The following is a 15,703-nucleotide window of genomic DNA, read 5'->3' on the forward strand; positions in this document are numbered from 1 at the left end:
AAAAACTGGGCAGTAAAGCTGTCCTCATTTCCAGCAGCATCAGTTTGCCTTACATCTCCCCAGACCCTGAGCTGCAGGTCCAGACTCACCTCAAGATCTAAGACTGCCAAGAACCTAACTAATGCTACCCTAACAGTGGCGACCACCATGTATATAATAAATACTCCAATTATTATTTTCTCTCTCTTTATCTACCACGTGCACGCAAATCCTTTCATATTTCAGCACTGGATAAAGCAATCATGACCCCGCTGAGCCCACTTCACGTTAAATTCCACCTGACCTAAGGAGCAGCTCTTGCTGTTTACTATCAAGGATGAATCTCTGCTTTTGCACATGTCCCATCAAAGCAGGTATCTCAAATAACTGGATTTGGTAAATCTCCTTTGTCATTGATCTTCGGAGAAGCGTGAATGCTCCACCTTGATCAAAGTATTCCACATACCTCTTTAATATCATGGTATTGTCCCAGAAGCGCGTAGGGGCAGTAGGAGATACTCATGGAGACTATTCCCATCGTGCTGATCATTATCATGGTGACGTACACGTTGGGGAACATAGCCATCACTGCAGTGCCAAGAGAAAAACCCAGTGTGCCCAGGATGTAGATCACCTTTATGCTAAGGTCGTAGTTGTCCAAGTATTTCTGCAACAAGGCTGCAAAGATCAAGAATAAAACAAACACCAGCTCACTTGGTGAGGTTTCATGGTATTGACATGGCCGTGGCAGCTCGATATGCTGTTTAAGATTTGGATGCTCACTGCGTATTTGGCAAGGCTTAGCATCGCTGCTCAGCCCTCACCGGGAAAAGGACGTATTCCTGCTTCAGAGAGGAACTAATGAGCTCAGGGACTTGCCTAAAGCCCTGCTACAAGTCTGCAGCAGAATTCAATAACGTGAAACTCAATCATACCACGGTCCACTCTGTGGAAGTCCATTCATTAATGTTATCTCTTTATTAAACGCCATCGATGCAACTGTACTCTGAGCACAGAGCTGTTTCTAATGCAAGCGCATTTGCTAGATGAAATGCTCAGATGATTGAAGTTTTCAGCCGCATTTCAGTTTGTGTTCAGACACAAGTTCCCTGCCTGAACTTCGATTTGACACGTCTCAACAAAGAGGCAGCCCCATGGTACTGATCGGTGCAGGTGTGCCTGCACGTGGGCTGTAAAAGGCAGGATTTAAGTCTGTCAGAAGCTCTCAATTTCAGAGCCTGTATTCCAAGCCTACATTGTCACGAGAAAGCAAGAAAGAGACTTTCAGAAATATATAATTTTCATTTTAAAACAGTCTTTGGAAAACCCTTTTTATATATGCTTGAATCTTCTAACAAGCAAAATTTTAGTTTCCCGATGAGTAGCTAAATGCCATTTAATGCTTCAGATGCTAACTGAAGCAAAACCATTTTTATCTTGCAGTACATCGACGAGGTGCATTCCAGCGTCTGGTTGTGCAGTCTCTTACCTGAACAAACGGCAGCAGTAGCAGCATAAATCACCAGTCCCCAGCACCCCATCTGAACTCCCGCGTTGTAGGCATGTAACTCCGTTGAATTGGAAGGGGCCTGCACCAAACGCAAACACAAAGACATTTTCTTTTGATGAGCACACCTCAGAAACCATCAGCTCCAAGCAGGTCTGCAAACGGCAACTCCTCTCTTACCTTTGGATCGCCCTGAAAGATGACCTGGCCCATGAAATCCGTGTAGAACACAGCTTCAGCGATGATCGAGAACCACGTTAAGAGGTGACAAACGCACAGTCTCAGCAGCTCCTTTGGCATCTTCAGCATCGACAACCACAAGAGCCTGACAGTGGTTTCAGTTTCCCCCTCCTCGCTCTCGGTGTCTCCGCTTGAGTTTGTCGTGCCGCTCTGGTTCCTGTGCCGGTACCTCTGCCGCTGCCGCTTCTGCATGTCGTAGATGTCGTTCATGCTGCGCGAGGACTTTATCAAGACGATGGCGTTGGCTCGACGGAAGCGATAGCGGTGAGAGCCGATTTTGCCGTAGTAGGAGAAGGTGTAGGAGGGCTGCCGGTAGAACATGTGCCTCCGCCTCCGCATGGAGTTGGAAGTGCTGGACTGCTTCATGCCTATTCGAGCGTGGCCGTTGAGGAACTCTTTTCGCAGGGAGCCGTTCACGTTTGGGACTTTGTCTTCATTTAAGCGATTATCAAGCAACATTTCCTCCTCCTTCTCATTGTCCCTGAGGAAAGGAGAGAGGTGGTTCAGTTTGGACTTCATCATCTCTTGGCTGGTGTTGTGGGGAGTGTTTGGATACGAAGCGTCCTGAAAAATGGAGGGTTCGATGTCATGCAGGAAGAGCAGCTCTGATTCGATTTCCAAAGTGGCGTCGGGCATGTGCAGCACGGAATCGCTCTTACTCCTCACAATGTTCACCTCAAGGAACTCCATGCTGAGATCGTGCTCGGACTGAACCTCGTCGTGGAACATCGAGGCTCCGTACGGCTCCTCCTCGCTGATCACATTCAGCCGATTCAGAGGGGGGAGGCTGCCGCTGAATTTGACACTAGAAAGGGTGTCTCCTTCGTCGTCAATCCTGTCCTGCTGAGGGTTATATTGCTCTTCTTCAATGCTAAAAAGGTGGAGAGCAACGGAGACTGAGAAAATAATGGCTGCGAAGAAGAAAAGGACTTGCTCTTGAGATTTAAAAATAACACCCAAGAAGGTCTGTGTCCAGTCCAGCCCTCCTAACATATAACCGATTGCTCCTCCGAGGCCTGTGGAAGAGAAAACGGAGTTATGTCAATACGCACGGCCAAAAAAGCACATTAAACCTGACAGACAAGTTGCTTTCATCAGACAACTTCAACAAAACTTAAATGAAAATTTCTTTGGTTTTTGGTTCACAATGTAATGAAATGACAGATACGGCTATTTCTTTGGTAAAATGCCTTCTTTGGGACACATGGATATACTCTAGCTCTGGACAACCTGAGGGCTGCAGGACTAATTTCTGCTGCCCTTACAGTTTCCACGCATCCATAAAGACATGGAGGAGTAAATAAACACGATGCTTTTGTGCAAAGCTATGTTTTTTGGGGCTGTACAGATGCTACTGTATGGGAGAAAGGCTGTTGCTCCCTTAGCCTCAAAAGGGATGCGGTGCCTGAAGGGTGCCTGTTTGGGGAAAAATGGTAAATAAAGGAAGGACTGCAAGTGTTTGGAGGATACGTCTTCAGATTCATGTCTTTGAGTGAGCATGTACTGCTGCTGAAAGGTGCAGCAGTGACTCTGCTCCTCAGTTTGTAGGTTACTGCCCTTTTCTCAACAGGTCTATGCATACAAGGTTCACTAACAAGTAAAGCACCTGGGGAAAAGAACTTAAACCTACGTTTAAGTAACAGAATAGCTCCAGTTTGCTTCTGCTCAGTTTTGTCTATTCATCATATAGCAACAAATGCTGAAAGTCCTAATTTTAACCAAGTGGTTTAAAAATTTTATAATGCTAACCACCACCTTGTTGCTTTATGCCACAAGGTACGTGCTCTTTGCACTTATCTTTCATACCCCGTTCAGCCTTGGGAAGAGAAGACTGAGAGGGAATCTTATCAATGTTTACAAGTATCTTAAGTGTGGGAGACAGAGGGATTTGGCCAACCTCTTTTCAGTGGTTTGTGGGGACAGGACAAGGGGCAATGGCCACAAAATGGAGCACAGGAAGCTCTGCGCCAACATGCAAGAGAACTTCTTCACGGTGAGGGTGACGGAGCACTGGAATGAGCTGCCCAGGGAGGTTGTGGAGTCTCCATCTCTGGAGATATTCAAGGCCCGTCTGGACGCCTACCTGGGCAACCTGCTCTAGGGAACCTGCTTTGGCAGGGGGGTTGGACCCGATGATCTCTTGAGGTCCCTTCCAACCCCTACAATTCTCTGATTCTGTAAGTAATTTTTCTATTCTCTGCCCGGGGTTCCATATGGGTATTTCCTCCAAGACAGCTGCACTATGAGCTTCAATACTAGTAAGGAAGTGGCAGTGGTAAAGTATGAAAAAACAAGCAGTGAATTCAGGAAAAATCAATTCAGCCAAAACTCGGTCATCAGGAAGAGCTGACAGCTGCCAAGACCACACCAAGTAGCCACATACCAGCTGAAAAGGCATGGATGTTCAGGGCCATATCTTGTTCTTCACTGTCCACCACGTCCAACAGGTATGCCCGAATTGGCCCTTCCGTTGCATCGGCGCAGAAGTCCAGCACCACAACGCCAAGCACCGTGAGAACTATACCGATGGGCTGCTTGTCCGGGACGTCGCCAATAGCCAGACCTGAGGGAGAACAGCAGAGGAATCTGAGCACGTCAGCCCAAAAGCAAACACTACAAAAGAGCAAGGTTAATCTCAAGAGAAAGGTGGCCAGCACACTTACTGGAAACATTCCTTTGCAGAATAAACTGGCAATTTTATCTCTCTGGCACAGCTTCATGGAAGGTCTGGGGCAGAAGATTATGTTTTTACACTTGGAAGGCTGACATTTATTTTTCAAAATGCTATTTTTAAAGTGTCTCAACGCTTTGCTAGCATTGGAGATTATTTCGTGTTCCTCGTGTATTTTCCTCCAAAGGCTGAAGGCTGCTCTTATAAAAGACAGCCACGGTGAGAGAGGAGAGCATCCAAAAGCAGAATGACAAACCTCATCTATTGCCAGAGAATTTTTGACAAAACTAATCATTGACAAAGGCATGAATTACTTGAATCTGAGAGATTTAGTTGTTAGACATGCAGGAGTGTTAAAATTTTTGGGGAAATGACGAAGATGGCTGTGGAGAGAGATGAGCTGGCTACGGAAGAGGTCTGGAGAAGACCATGGGACGTGGCTCACTTCTGCTGAGGTTGCTCCAGGCTCCCTTGGGAGAGGCACGGCAGTGTTCGCAGTGCTTTTCAGAAGGGGTTATTCTCTCAAAATCTACCACAACAACATCCCAGGAACGGATGCCTAACGAACACGGATCACTTTCGCAGTGCACTGCAACGACCTCTGTGCTTAAAGAAGTTTCACTGAGCAAAAGTAGCTCTGGGTATCTGAAACACGTGGGTTTTCTAGAAAGCTATGCCATAGACTGTACTATTGTGTAAGGAAGAATAGGAGAAAAGTCAAAAACTGTATTTTGTGCTGATTTATTAGAAGGTGAGAAACTTCAATATAAACCTATAAAAGATTTGCTTGCCAGTATGAATGGCCTCAGCCCTAAGCCAAGGTGAGGAAATAAGAGCTCCTTGTCAATTAAAATCTTGCAATAGGGCTGCCGTCTAGTATTTTGCCTACATCTGGAGCTGGAGGAGTAAGCCTTGGTGACACAACAACGAAGCAAAACTGGTACCATACGAGAGCAATTCAAATAATTGATATTTATTGCTTGGGTAAATTCAAAAAACAAGCTAAACCTTGTTCATCTGAACAGTTTGTCCACTGCAATTTGCAGAAAACTGAAAAGCTTCGTATGTCAACCCAATCTGGCTTTGAAAAGCTAACGTGCTGAGCCAAGGCAATGTTCCGCTCACTTCCCTCAATTAGTACAACCTTTTCACAATAGAGCTGTACCTAACCCCCCCCAAAAAAAGAGAGCCAAGAGGATATTATTAGGTGTTAAGTTCCTTTCATTTGCATCACAATGTAAACATTTCCCAAATGTACTCGCTGTCACCTCTCTTACACTAAATTTACAAAAGAATCTTAGATTGGAGATTAGGTTCTGTAGTAAACTATGTTCAAGGAGAACTATTTTTACCAGCTTTGATGGGGGCTCAGGAAAAATTATTTTCCCACATCGTTTTTGATAAACAAATATTAACTGTGCTCTGGACTTTTTCAATACCGGGTCTAAGAAAAGCACAAGAAAAAGTGAAAAGATAATTTTTGAAATAATGCTGGAAACAGGATGTGTTGCCAGATATGCATTAAAGGGAAAACGGATCACAACAGGAAACATTTCCCTGTGAACAGGTTGCTACAATTTTCCCATGTCAAGGATCGCCGAAATTCATCTCGGCGACTGCAAACATTCTGCTGGCAGCCGCTGCGTGAATAACTCTGCATCGACCCTTACAGCTCCTGTTGTACAACACTTAGCACAGCTCTGACTTTGGAGTAAGTAAAAATGTTTCGGGTGGGCAGCTCAAATGTGGCGTTGCACAGATTTCTAATGACTTTAACACTGAATTATTCGACTGCTTATCGTTATAGTAACTTCTTACATAAAAATCTTACAGCAGCTACGTTAGCAGGAGATACATGCAGGTGTTTTCCCCGTTATTTACCTATAACAGAGCCATTAAGGAAAAGTGCAACTCCAAAGAGGACACCAATGGAGAGAGCGAGGATAAAAGGCCGCCGGCGGCCCCAGCTCAGCGTGCAGCGGTCACTAGCTGAACCTATAAGCGGAGTGAAGATCAAGCCCAGGATAGGGCTAAGGAACCAAGTGAGGCTGTAGTATTGCTCAGGAAGACCTGGAACAAAGACAAAAAGGATTTAAAGGTTACGTGGTACGCAGCAGACATTTGACCTTGTGCAGGACATTTTGTTCTACATTATAAAATTGTCAACTGATCTTTGGTTTACTTACATTTGTTCCTAAACGCACGACTCCGGTAAGATTTCTTAACAATGGTTAAAAAACACAACAATAAGTATATTTAAGCTATTGAAATAGAAGTTTAAAATAAAAAGGAAGGGGGGACTAATCAGGCTAGATTACACCAGGTTTGAATCAGTGCCCCAAAATCCCACTTTTGCTGAATTTTGCTAAACACGCTCATTTTTTTGTTAGGATTTTAGCAGGGAGTGCCTCTGTAAAGGAGCAGCAGCCAAGATTTGCCATGTAGAAGCCTGATTGCTTTGCTGCATCCTCGGTACATCCACAGACGATAAAACCAAAGATTTTTGGGATGCTTGGAAGCAAGCTGGCTGTACACACGTCCCTGGCTCACCAGGGCTTCTAACGTCCAGCAGCAGCCAAACATCACAGCAGCACTGCACATCCAAGGCCACTGCCTTAAAGAGTTATTAAAGATTGAATGGACTGAGGATGATGGGCAGAATTTGGCTGTCATGAGCAATTTCCCATTTTTAAGGAAATTTTTAAATGTTTGCTTATGATAGAATTGATCGATGGACAATGGAAGGAGAAATAATTATTCATTAAAATGCAGAGATCAGCTGAAGAAGCTTGCTTGTCTCTAATATCCTTGCTTTATTTTTATTTTTTTCAGAACCCAGGGAATTATTCATAGCATCAGACGGAAACAGACTGGACTTACCATGTAATATTTACCTAGGGAAAAAAATAATATCACAAATAATAAGTTTTGGAGAAGGAGAGCTGTGTGGGAGGAGAAGGAAACCAAAAAGCTCTGCTTTACACCTCTCCAGCACGGAAAGCAGCGGCCTGCAGATGGCAGGCTGGTCCAGAAGAGATGTGCTCAGGTCTTTTTTTTGCCATCTGTCCCCATCTGAGCTTATCAGCACAGGTCAGGTAACCCCTCCGACGTGCTCTTTAGCAAAGCGTTGCAACCGAAACAATCAGTCGCTGGCAGCCCAGCGAATGCCAAGACCAACAAGCTCGGTGTCTTGATCCTCCGAAGGAAAATCATTTATAATTGAGAGCCAGACGCTGTGTGAGCAGTGTCTGACCTTCGCTGGGGGCATCGACCTGCCCCTCGTGCTCCGTTCTGCGTCCTCAGGCACCTGCTGCCAGCGGGATTACACCAATCCCCGTCCGGAATAGCCCAGGCTGCAAGTTTGGAAGTCTGATCTCCTGTTACTTAAAGTGCCATCAAATCCTGACTAACGATGCTGACTTCCTCCGCTAGCTAAAGCAGGTTTTCCCGAGACTGCGGTGATACAGTACTTACATTACAGGAAAAAAAAAACACAAGTTTTTGCTGAGAAGCTACCATTAAAAACCAATTTCACCATCAGGATTCAGAATCGAGGTTTGACGCCAGGGTCTATGTGATGTAACTCGATGGCTGCAATGATGAGTGCAGAGTTATTGGAAGAGTTGCCTTTTCCAAACCTGCACAACCTGCGCTTTTGGACCAAACACACCCTTGGCACCATGCCCCTGGGGAATGGGGTGAGCATCCTGGTGTAGCCGCCTTCCTTTGCCGCAGGGCTGTGCCCGAGACCAACCCTGCCCATCAGCACTTACCGTACAGCTATTGGCTCCTTTTGCACCAGGTTTGAGATCCCTGGGAAAAGTCTGGGTTCGTACGAGCACTATCCTGCTCGCTGGTGCCTGTCAGCGAGCCAGCAGCCCGAAGAGAAGCAGAGAAATTGTCCACTTCCCTGGGATTTTAGTTGGGCAGCGTGTGTTTAACCAGCACCTCACCTGCTCCAGGAGGCTGCCGCCTGCGTAGGCCTGTACGGGCACACACAAGGGGGCTCGCTCCAAAGAAAATTAACATGGAAAAGAGGATGCGTTTAGCTCAGGGCACGCAAAACTAAATGCCGAGTAGGCTGTGATTTATTTAGGGTGAAAAAACCAAAAAAGTTCTCGAAACGCTACCTTAATCCGTCTGAAATGATCACTTCTGCACACAATTAGGACCTGTTTACAAATACTTTTCCTTCGACTGCAAAAACTGCACACTTCTAAATCGGAAAGCTAGCTGCTTGGTGCATGCTGTATAGCCACAGCTCACCAGCTGGCATAAGAATGGCCCAAGATTATCAAAACCCAGGGATTTTTACTGCTACCATTACTCTGACTTCAGTACTTTCAAGGTCAACTTTACATGTAATAACTCCAAAGCAGCTTAAAGCCTGCGTTCTGATTTTACAGAGCAGTAAATAAAAGGAAAAAAGGGCTTTTACCCAACCTCTGTTACACGCCGAAACGTGGAAACTCATCGTAGCCTCTGTGAGTCAGGGGAGAGAGACTCAAGTGCTTTCTTGAGAAGGCTTCATCTTCGCTGATGGAAAAGGGTGATCTTCCTAGCATCGGTTATAAATAAAAGCCTAAATCCAAATATTTGCATTGATAATGGCTTGCAAAAGATGCAGATCTCAAGGATTTCAAAATTGAGCTAGGGATGTATGGTAGTTTTTATGGAAGGGAAATAAGGACACTTATCCAAGCACGTGATGTTTGGAGATCCTGCCTTACACAAACCACTTTGGATTTGTTTATTGAACTACTCTTTAGCAGCCAAAACGTCTATCTTTGGAAAAAGAGGCTGTGATAAAAATCTCTACAAGAACCATTAGCCCCAAACCAAGCAGAATTCCTAAAATTCTGTCTTGCAGGAGCTTTCCCTGCTCCCCCAAATAAACAGGAAAGGGATAACTTTCATGGAGGAGCAGTTCCCACCGGTTGTACCCGGATTGCTCAGGACCATTTTTCTCTTTTCTCTTGCTCGATTTTCTCAACATTTTTCTCTCGCTTGAGCAGCAAAGCTCTATAACAACTTCTGGAACCTCATGCACCAGCCTGCTCACCTGCATATATGAGCAACCGAACAAAGCAATCGTTTTACCGATGGGCAGGAAAGTTAGTTACCAAAAGCTCACTTTTGCATTTCTTTTCTCTCTATTAGAGCTGAGATGTGCTATCAAGAAGACGTAGTCTACCCTGTGAATCAAACCTCTGCTCTGTATCACGCAGAGGTCTGAACCGTGATGCTCTGTGCCAAGAGAAGCCTCTTCTCTCCGTATAGATTTAGGTGTTGCCTCTGATGTCTGCACCCTGCTTTGGTGATGGGAAATCGAACATTTGTTGAGCTCACAGAGTCCTACCTACCACGGGTCTTCCAAGAAAGAGCTTTCTCAAGCAGTCTCACCATGATGTGAGGCTTCAAAACACACCTTATAGATATAATCCTACTGGCAGAGTGTACAGCACCGTCATCGTTTCAGTAGTAGGGTTGCGTTAGTGCTGGATGTTTTGATATAAATGACAAAGTTCCAGACAGACAAGGAGAAATCCAAAGCCAAACCACTTTCCTTAAAAGAGGTTTTAGTACCTTCAATGGCTACGTGCACCGCAACCATATTTATGTCGGTGTCCATGATTTGACAGCAGAAATAAAATAAATACGGGGACTGGACATGGAAATACTTAAATATAAATGAATATATATGTGGATGTCTTCCGAAAGTTAGATTGCAGCCTCACAAGAAGGAGCTCTGTCAATGAAACTTTAGAGAAATCGTCTGTGAAGGGTGCTGGGCAGCTGAGGAAGGGAATTACACATCCTAATGGTTCCTTTCTCCGTGTACGTATGTGCTATACCTTCCCTACACAACTTGACCATTTCATACAACATTTTTAAACGGGAAGACAGTTAAGAAGGCATCCAAGACGACGAGCTGAAACGAAGACATAAAGGGAACATTTTAACACCAAGAAGTTCCTCCTGATACCCCATCTAGCGGCAGGGACTCCGACGCAGCACGGATTTAAATAACCCTTGGCCGCGGTGCCGTGCCAGGAGGCAGCATCCAGCCTCTGATGCGCACCACAGATGTACAGACGCCGGTTTGGATGAGATTTCAAGGCCCAGCAGGCCTGACATCGACACGACGGCCTCGCCGCAGCCAAACGTAAAACGTCCCAGCTGCTGGGAGCTGCTGTACCCACCTGGAACAGGCTCCCACTGGGCTGGGGCCGATTTCGGACGGCCAAGGGAAGAATCCCGCAGCCAACGCTTTTAGAGGAGGCTTGCAGGAGGACCCGAAGGCCAGAGCAGCTGCATCCCATTACCAGTGCAATGCTGTTCCTTTATTTTGCCTGGAATTTTCCACCGATGCGTTTGCCTTGCCAGGTAGCAGCTTGACCGTGCGCCAGCTTGGAAAAGCAGCGACGCGGCCTCTCGGGGGGAAAAAGGGGGAGGAATAGCAACTGCAGGATTATTATTTAGCATTTTACTGACAGCTAATCTGAGGAAACACCGAGGAGGACAAAAGCAGATTGGATAAACAAGGTTAGCGTTTGTGCCGTGAACTGGATCCGGAGCAGGTCACAAGTCGGACTCCGAAGTCTCATAGAAATCAGTGAGAAAAAGAGCAAAACACAACAACAGCTTCTGTTAGCAGCGCCGGCAGCCACTGAGACCCTTGTAATATGGCATTTCCCAGCCAGCTACAAACAAACAGGACACTGGCTTCTAGTAAATAAGGGTTTGTTTTTTCCCAGACAAAAAAAAAGTGCCCAACAATAGTGGGACCAGCACTGCTCACGGTTCACAGGAAATGCTCACTGTGTCACCAGCGGGCTGAGGGCTGCGTGAGGTCACGGGCTCCGTGGAAGAAAGATTAAGTCCCATGCAGGGCTTTCTATTCAAAACCTCTTTTTGATAAGTTCTATTGGGGGAAAAATAGTTCTTTATAAGCTTAACAATAAGATCTGATATGGGAATAGGATGCTAAGCGCCTGGTTTCACTCGTCAGAAATCATCACCTAGAGACTTGTTTATGCGCCTAAAAGCAAACACCGTCCAAGTTTCTGGGCTACCACAAGAAGCTGTCGGGCCCTGCACGTAAATACTTTGTATTCTGCAGCTTCATCCCCCTGTAAAATACGGCGTGTTGCTAAAAATACCGTGCATTGATCTGTTTGAAATGTATTCCCTCCGCAAGCTGCTCTGTTTAGGCTGTATTTTTAAAGAACGCAGCCAGCAAAGATCAATGCTTGTCAAAAAGCTGCGAAAGAGTCGGAGCCTCAGTATCTGCTCTTCGTCTTGTTGCAGCAGATTTGGAGAAAACAGTGCAAACTCGGGCATTTTGGAGTATCTATATGAGGAACAGGGATTTCGGAATAGGGCTGCGATCATTTCAGAAACGCAAGCTGATGTCTGCTCCCTAACCTTTAAAATACAAATACTGAGCTATCTCATGCTTGGGATCCCCCTGAGAAACTGAAAATGAGCTGCCTGCCTCTTCTGAGCACTGTACCACCATGAGCTTGAATCACAAACCCTTGTGAAGCCATACCTGGACCAGTACATACTGGAGCAGTGCACTGGGAGGGACTTGACTGGTGGTCTGACCACGACCCTGCAGCACAGCGAACACGTCCCCTGATGTTACAGCACCCCTGAGGAGCCGCCTTGTAGCTTCTGGGCTGGAAGAGAAACTCTGAGCAAGAGGGAAGGGGTGGGAGAGAGCAGAGTCATTTCTCCTGGTGCCCATTACCGCGATTTGAACAGCTGCCAGAGCTGGAAGTACAAGCTTTTAAGAAGGAACTGCTTTTGACAACTCCTTGCAATCACAGCCTGATGCCGTACGAGAAGAGAGAGCCCCCAGTCTGCACCCCTGATGTCACGGTATCTTGTGCCCTGAGCAAGCTGCCAGCAGCACGAGGATGCTGGAGAAAAATTACAGTGGGCAGTGTGCGCGACCACAGGGCTCATTTCAACTTCCACGTGCAGGTGGAAGAGCTCAGAACAAACCCGCCACCACGAGCTTTTTAATCGCCGTTTGCTTTCTCCGTAAAAACCCCAGCCTATCGAGCTGTCAGGCAGCTTGTGTTTGCTCAGGGTCTCAGAGATGACCCGTGGCAATAAGCAGAACGTAAAACAGGAACGGTATCGAAACCGTGGCTTAGATCTTCGCGCTGGTAAGATTTCCATCCTGAAATTCTTCTTGCGGCTGTCAAACACGAGCCCTTCTGCCCAGTCTGCAGCTTTCACGAGCTGTCAGCACGTTACATGCATCTTATGGGCAGCAGGACGTGCGCTCTGCATTCTGAACATACTTTTCCGGAGCACGAAGCATCGCCCAGCTGCAAGAAGTCCGTCCTCTCCTTCGCTCCGAAGGGTCTGGGATTGCTCCTGGCGACACGAAGCGAGGCCAGGTGAGAACGAGGAATCAGCTGCGGGCTGTGGGAGCGATGGTTCAAGCATGCTGCCGCTGTTTGGGTGGGTTATTGACAGCCGGGGGAGAGAAGGCAGCGATAACCAAGAGAAAAAAATCATTAAAAGGGGTATTACGAGGATATAAAAGGCACAGTATTTTGAGGGACTGGTACCCCAGGGTAAAATATAGATAATGATCTCCAAAGCCACCAGAAAAAGTGGCTGGGCCCTGAATGCAGGGCAGGGACCCCCCACACTCCTCACCATGATATCCAAACACTTTTACAGCAGATTCCTGCCTCTGAAATGCACTCACGTTTCTGCTTTAGTTGCTCTGTGTCGTAAGGACAAGGCTACAGAGAAAAGCTGGATCTAGCCCGAGATAGATGAACAAATAATTAGCAGGGATATTAAAAGGATGAAACTGCTTCAGATGCTGGAAGATCTGCCCGGCATTTCCTTAAAGCGTGGATTTCAGACTTTAAATTTCCTTCGTAGGCGGGTGTAAAGAAGTCACGCTCTGACAGCAGAAACAACTTGGAGAATTTGGCAAGGATGACGAGAGGCTGTGCCTGACACCCCTGGCTACACGCCGTGCCCACAGCCGGACCAGGAGCTTCCTAAACACAACCCAAACAACCGAGCAGCTTTGGTCCGAAACACAGCGTGGTGTTTCACAGAGTCCTGGAGGTGTTTTCAAGCTCTACGCCCTCCTGACGCACTCATCGTGCCTTTTGGTGCAGCCAGCAGCAACCACGCTGGGTCAAACGACCCTTCTGAAGAATGGGATTAAGGAAATAAGTGACAGGCCTCTTAAAGGATTTCAATCATCCCGGTTTCCCATTTTCTGTCTCAGTTCAACTGTTGCTTCTCAGCCTCCCGCAGCTGTCCTCCCCACGTCTTCTTTGGCAAGCGGGGGAGCCGTCGGTGTTTCGTGAGGCTCTGCTGCTGCACCGCCGTTCTGCCAAAGGTGGGGCAAGGTTTACGTGGCTTCCCTGACCATTTCTACTTTATAGCCAAGGTTTATAGTGCTGCGTCAGGGAAGAGAAGCATGTGTTAAGAGGAGCGAGCCAAAGGTACGCGTGAAAGGGGGAGAGGGGAAGCAATAGCCTGGGAACAGCTGAGGGCCGAAGCATCAGAGAAGGAACACGAGCGCTGATCTGCAGGCAGGAAAATGGGGTTTTCCTTTTAGCGCGATCATAAAGGCTGCCAAGGAAAGCTTTTAAGGCTTTATTTATTTATTTCTACGTCTCTAAACCTCCTACTAGCCTACTTCCACAGCAGTAACCTGCAGTAATTCAGGTAGAAGATTACTTCCAGCTTACTGCCACTGAAACAACCCAACTTTCTGCTTTCTCAACCAATATCTCAGGAGACAGCTAATAAACACAGGTGCCAACATTAGCTACCCCTACTGCTGCTGAAGAGGAGAAATGAAAGGCAACATTTATTATATGCTTGAATTCTTTGATGGAAAGACCCAAGAATCGATTTCTGTTGTCGATTTTTTTATTAGAGTAAAAATCAACTGCTAGAACCAATTCACTGGAGTTTTCCAGATTACCTGTGCCATCTTTTTTGGCTCTTGGGCAACTTGTTTTCATCTTGCCTTCCTCTGTCACTCATTAACCAATATTTAGAACTATATCGCATCGACACTAACAATAAATCTGCATCCCAGTGCTTAATGCGCTGAAGTGGAGCACCGATTAAAACCGATGCAACTCCCAGCGTGCTGAACCAGCAGGAATAAAAACATTGCCTTCTAACTTCCAGCGAAGAGCAGCTCTGGGGATGTAACAGAGATGTTTAAATCAAGAAAAAAAAGCTGAGAGCTTCCTCTGGAGTGCCTGCGAGATGTAGGTTGTACCCCTTTATCCCTACATACCCGCGCAAGCACCCGAGGCTAACTCCACAACGTCACCCTGCTTATTCCCAGGCTGAAACGCTGCCTCCTGCCGCCAGCTGCAGACGCAGGACTGAAAGGTCCCGAGCAACGACACCAGGTCTGCAAACCCGGACGGGAATGCCCCGATCAGCAAGCTGTTTTGCCACGCCGATCCTCGTTTAGGGGCCGCAATTAAAACGCGTGAGCTGTGCCCGCTGCCCCACTCGTGCTGGCGTTACGTAAGGCTGCAGCGCTCCGTCTTGCTGCGGGAGCACGCAGCAGCCCCAATGACACGCGTCGCCTGAAGACATGCAGCAGCCCAGTTTGTCCCGGGCTCGATACTTTCCCGTCACTGCTTCAGAAATACCGGTACGTTTATAAACAAAGGCACTTCAGCTCGAACGCACTCTAAACTCTACAGCTCCAGCGCACTCCACAATCCCCAAACCCAACAGATTTACGTAGACAACATAAAATCCTTCAGCACCAACGTGCGGGCCTGCTCTGTTACCCACAGTGGAGCTTTTGTTGCAGTGATTAACGCATTAATACCCTGGGGTATGACCATGACGCCGCTGTACCGAACCTAACCCCAAAGCAGTGTTAAAAAACCCTATTCTTTCCCCTCCACCTAGCGCCAAACCCCAAGTGTTAACTCTGAAATCTCTGCGCCACCCAGGGACGCCCCCTAATAATCTGGTTAATGACTAAGAGCAATTTTCCAACCACATCTGGCTGGCTTAACGGGGTCCTGCCGGCCACGGGGCTGCTGGTAGCGGGGTGGGGGCAGCCCAGCAGCTGCTCCATGGGGTTTTGGTCTAGGGGAAGCCTTGGCTGCCCTTCTGCATTGCTCTTACTCAGCCTGATGGGAGGCAGAAGCACGATTAACAACAGCGAGCCACGGTAAGGTGAAGAGCGCGGCCAGGACATCCCAAATCCTGTGTGCGTGCATTAAATAGGGCAAGTGAGCAAAAACCAGCTTGCCTTTGCACATTGAGGA

General features: G+C 47.0%; 1 protein-coding gene across 4 annotated transcripts in view; it reads right to left on the bottom strand.

The window, feature by feature from the left end:
- The window catches only part of SLC45A4 (solute carrier family 45 member 4), an 82,188-nt gene that overhangs the window by 6,173 nt on the left and 60,312 nt on the right, over positions 1-15,703 (bottom strand). For all 4 annotated transcript variants that reach the window (XM_040547378.1, XM_040547375.1, XM_040547377.1 and 1 more), the window contains 5 exons: positions 6,279-6,467; positions 4,110-4,289; positions 1,667-2,742; positions 1,469-1,568; positions 446-657 (listed from right to left, as the gene is read on the bottom strand). In XM_040547378.1, coding sequence (XP_040403312.1) covers positions 446-657; positions 1,469-1,568; positions 1,667-2,742; positions 4,110-4,289; positions 6,279-6,467 — 1,757 coding nt within the window. The remainder of the gene's footprint in view (positions 1-445; positions 658-1,468; positions 1,569-1,666; positions 2,743-4,109; positions 4,290-6,278; positions 6,468-15,703) is intronic.

Source organism: Cygnus olor, chromosome 2, assembly GCF_009769625.2.
Source record: "Cygnus olor isolate bCygOlo1 chromosome 2, bCygOlo1.pri.v2, whole genome shotgun sequence".
NCBI lineage: Eukaryota > Metazoa > Chordata > Aves > Anseriformes > Anatidae > Cygnus > Cygnus olor.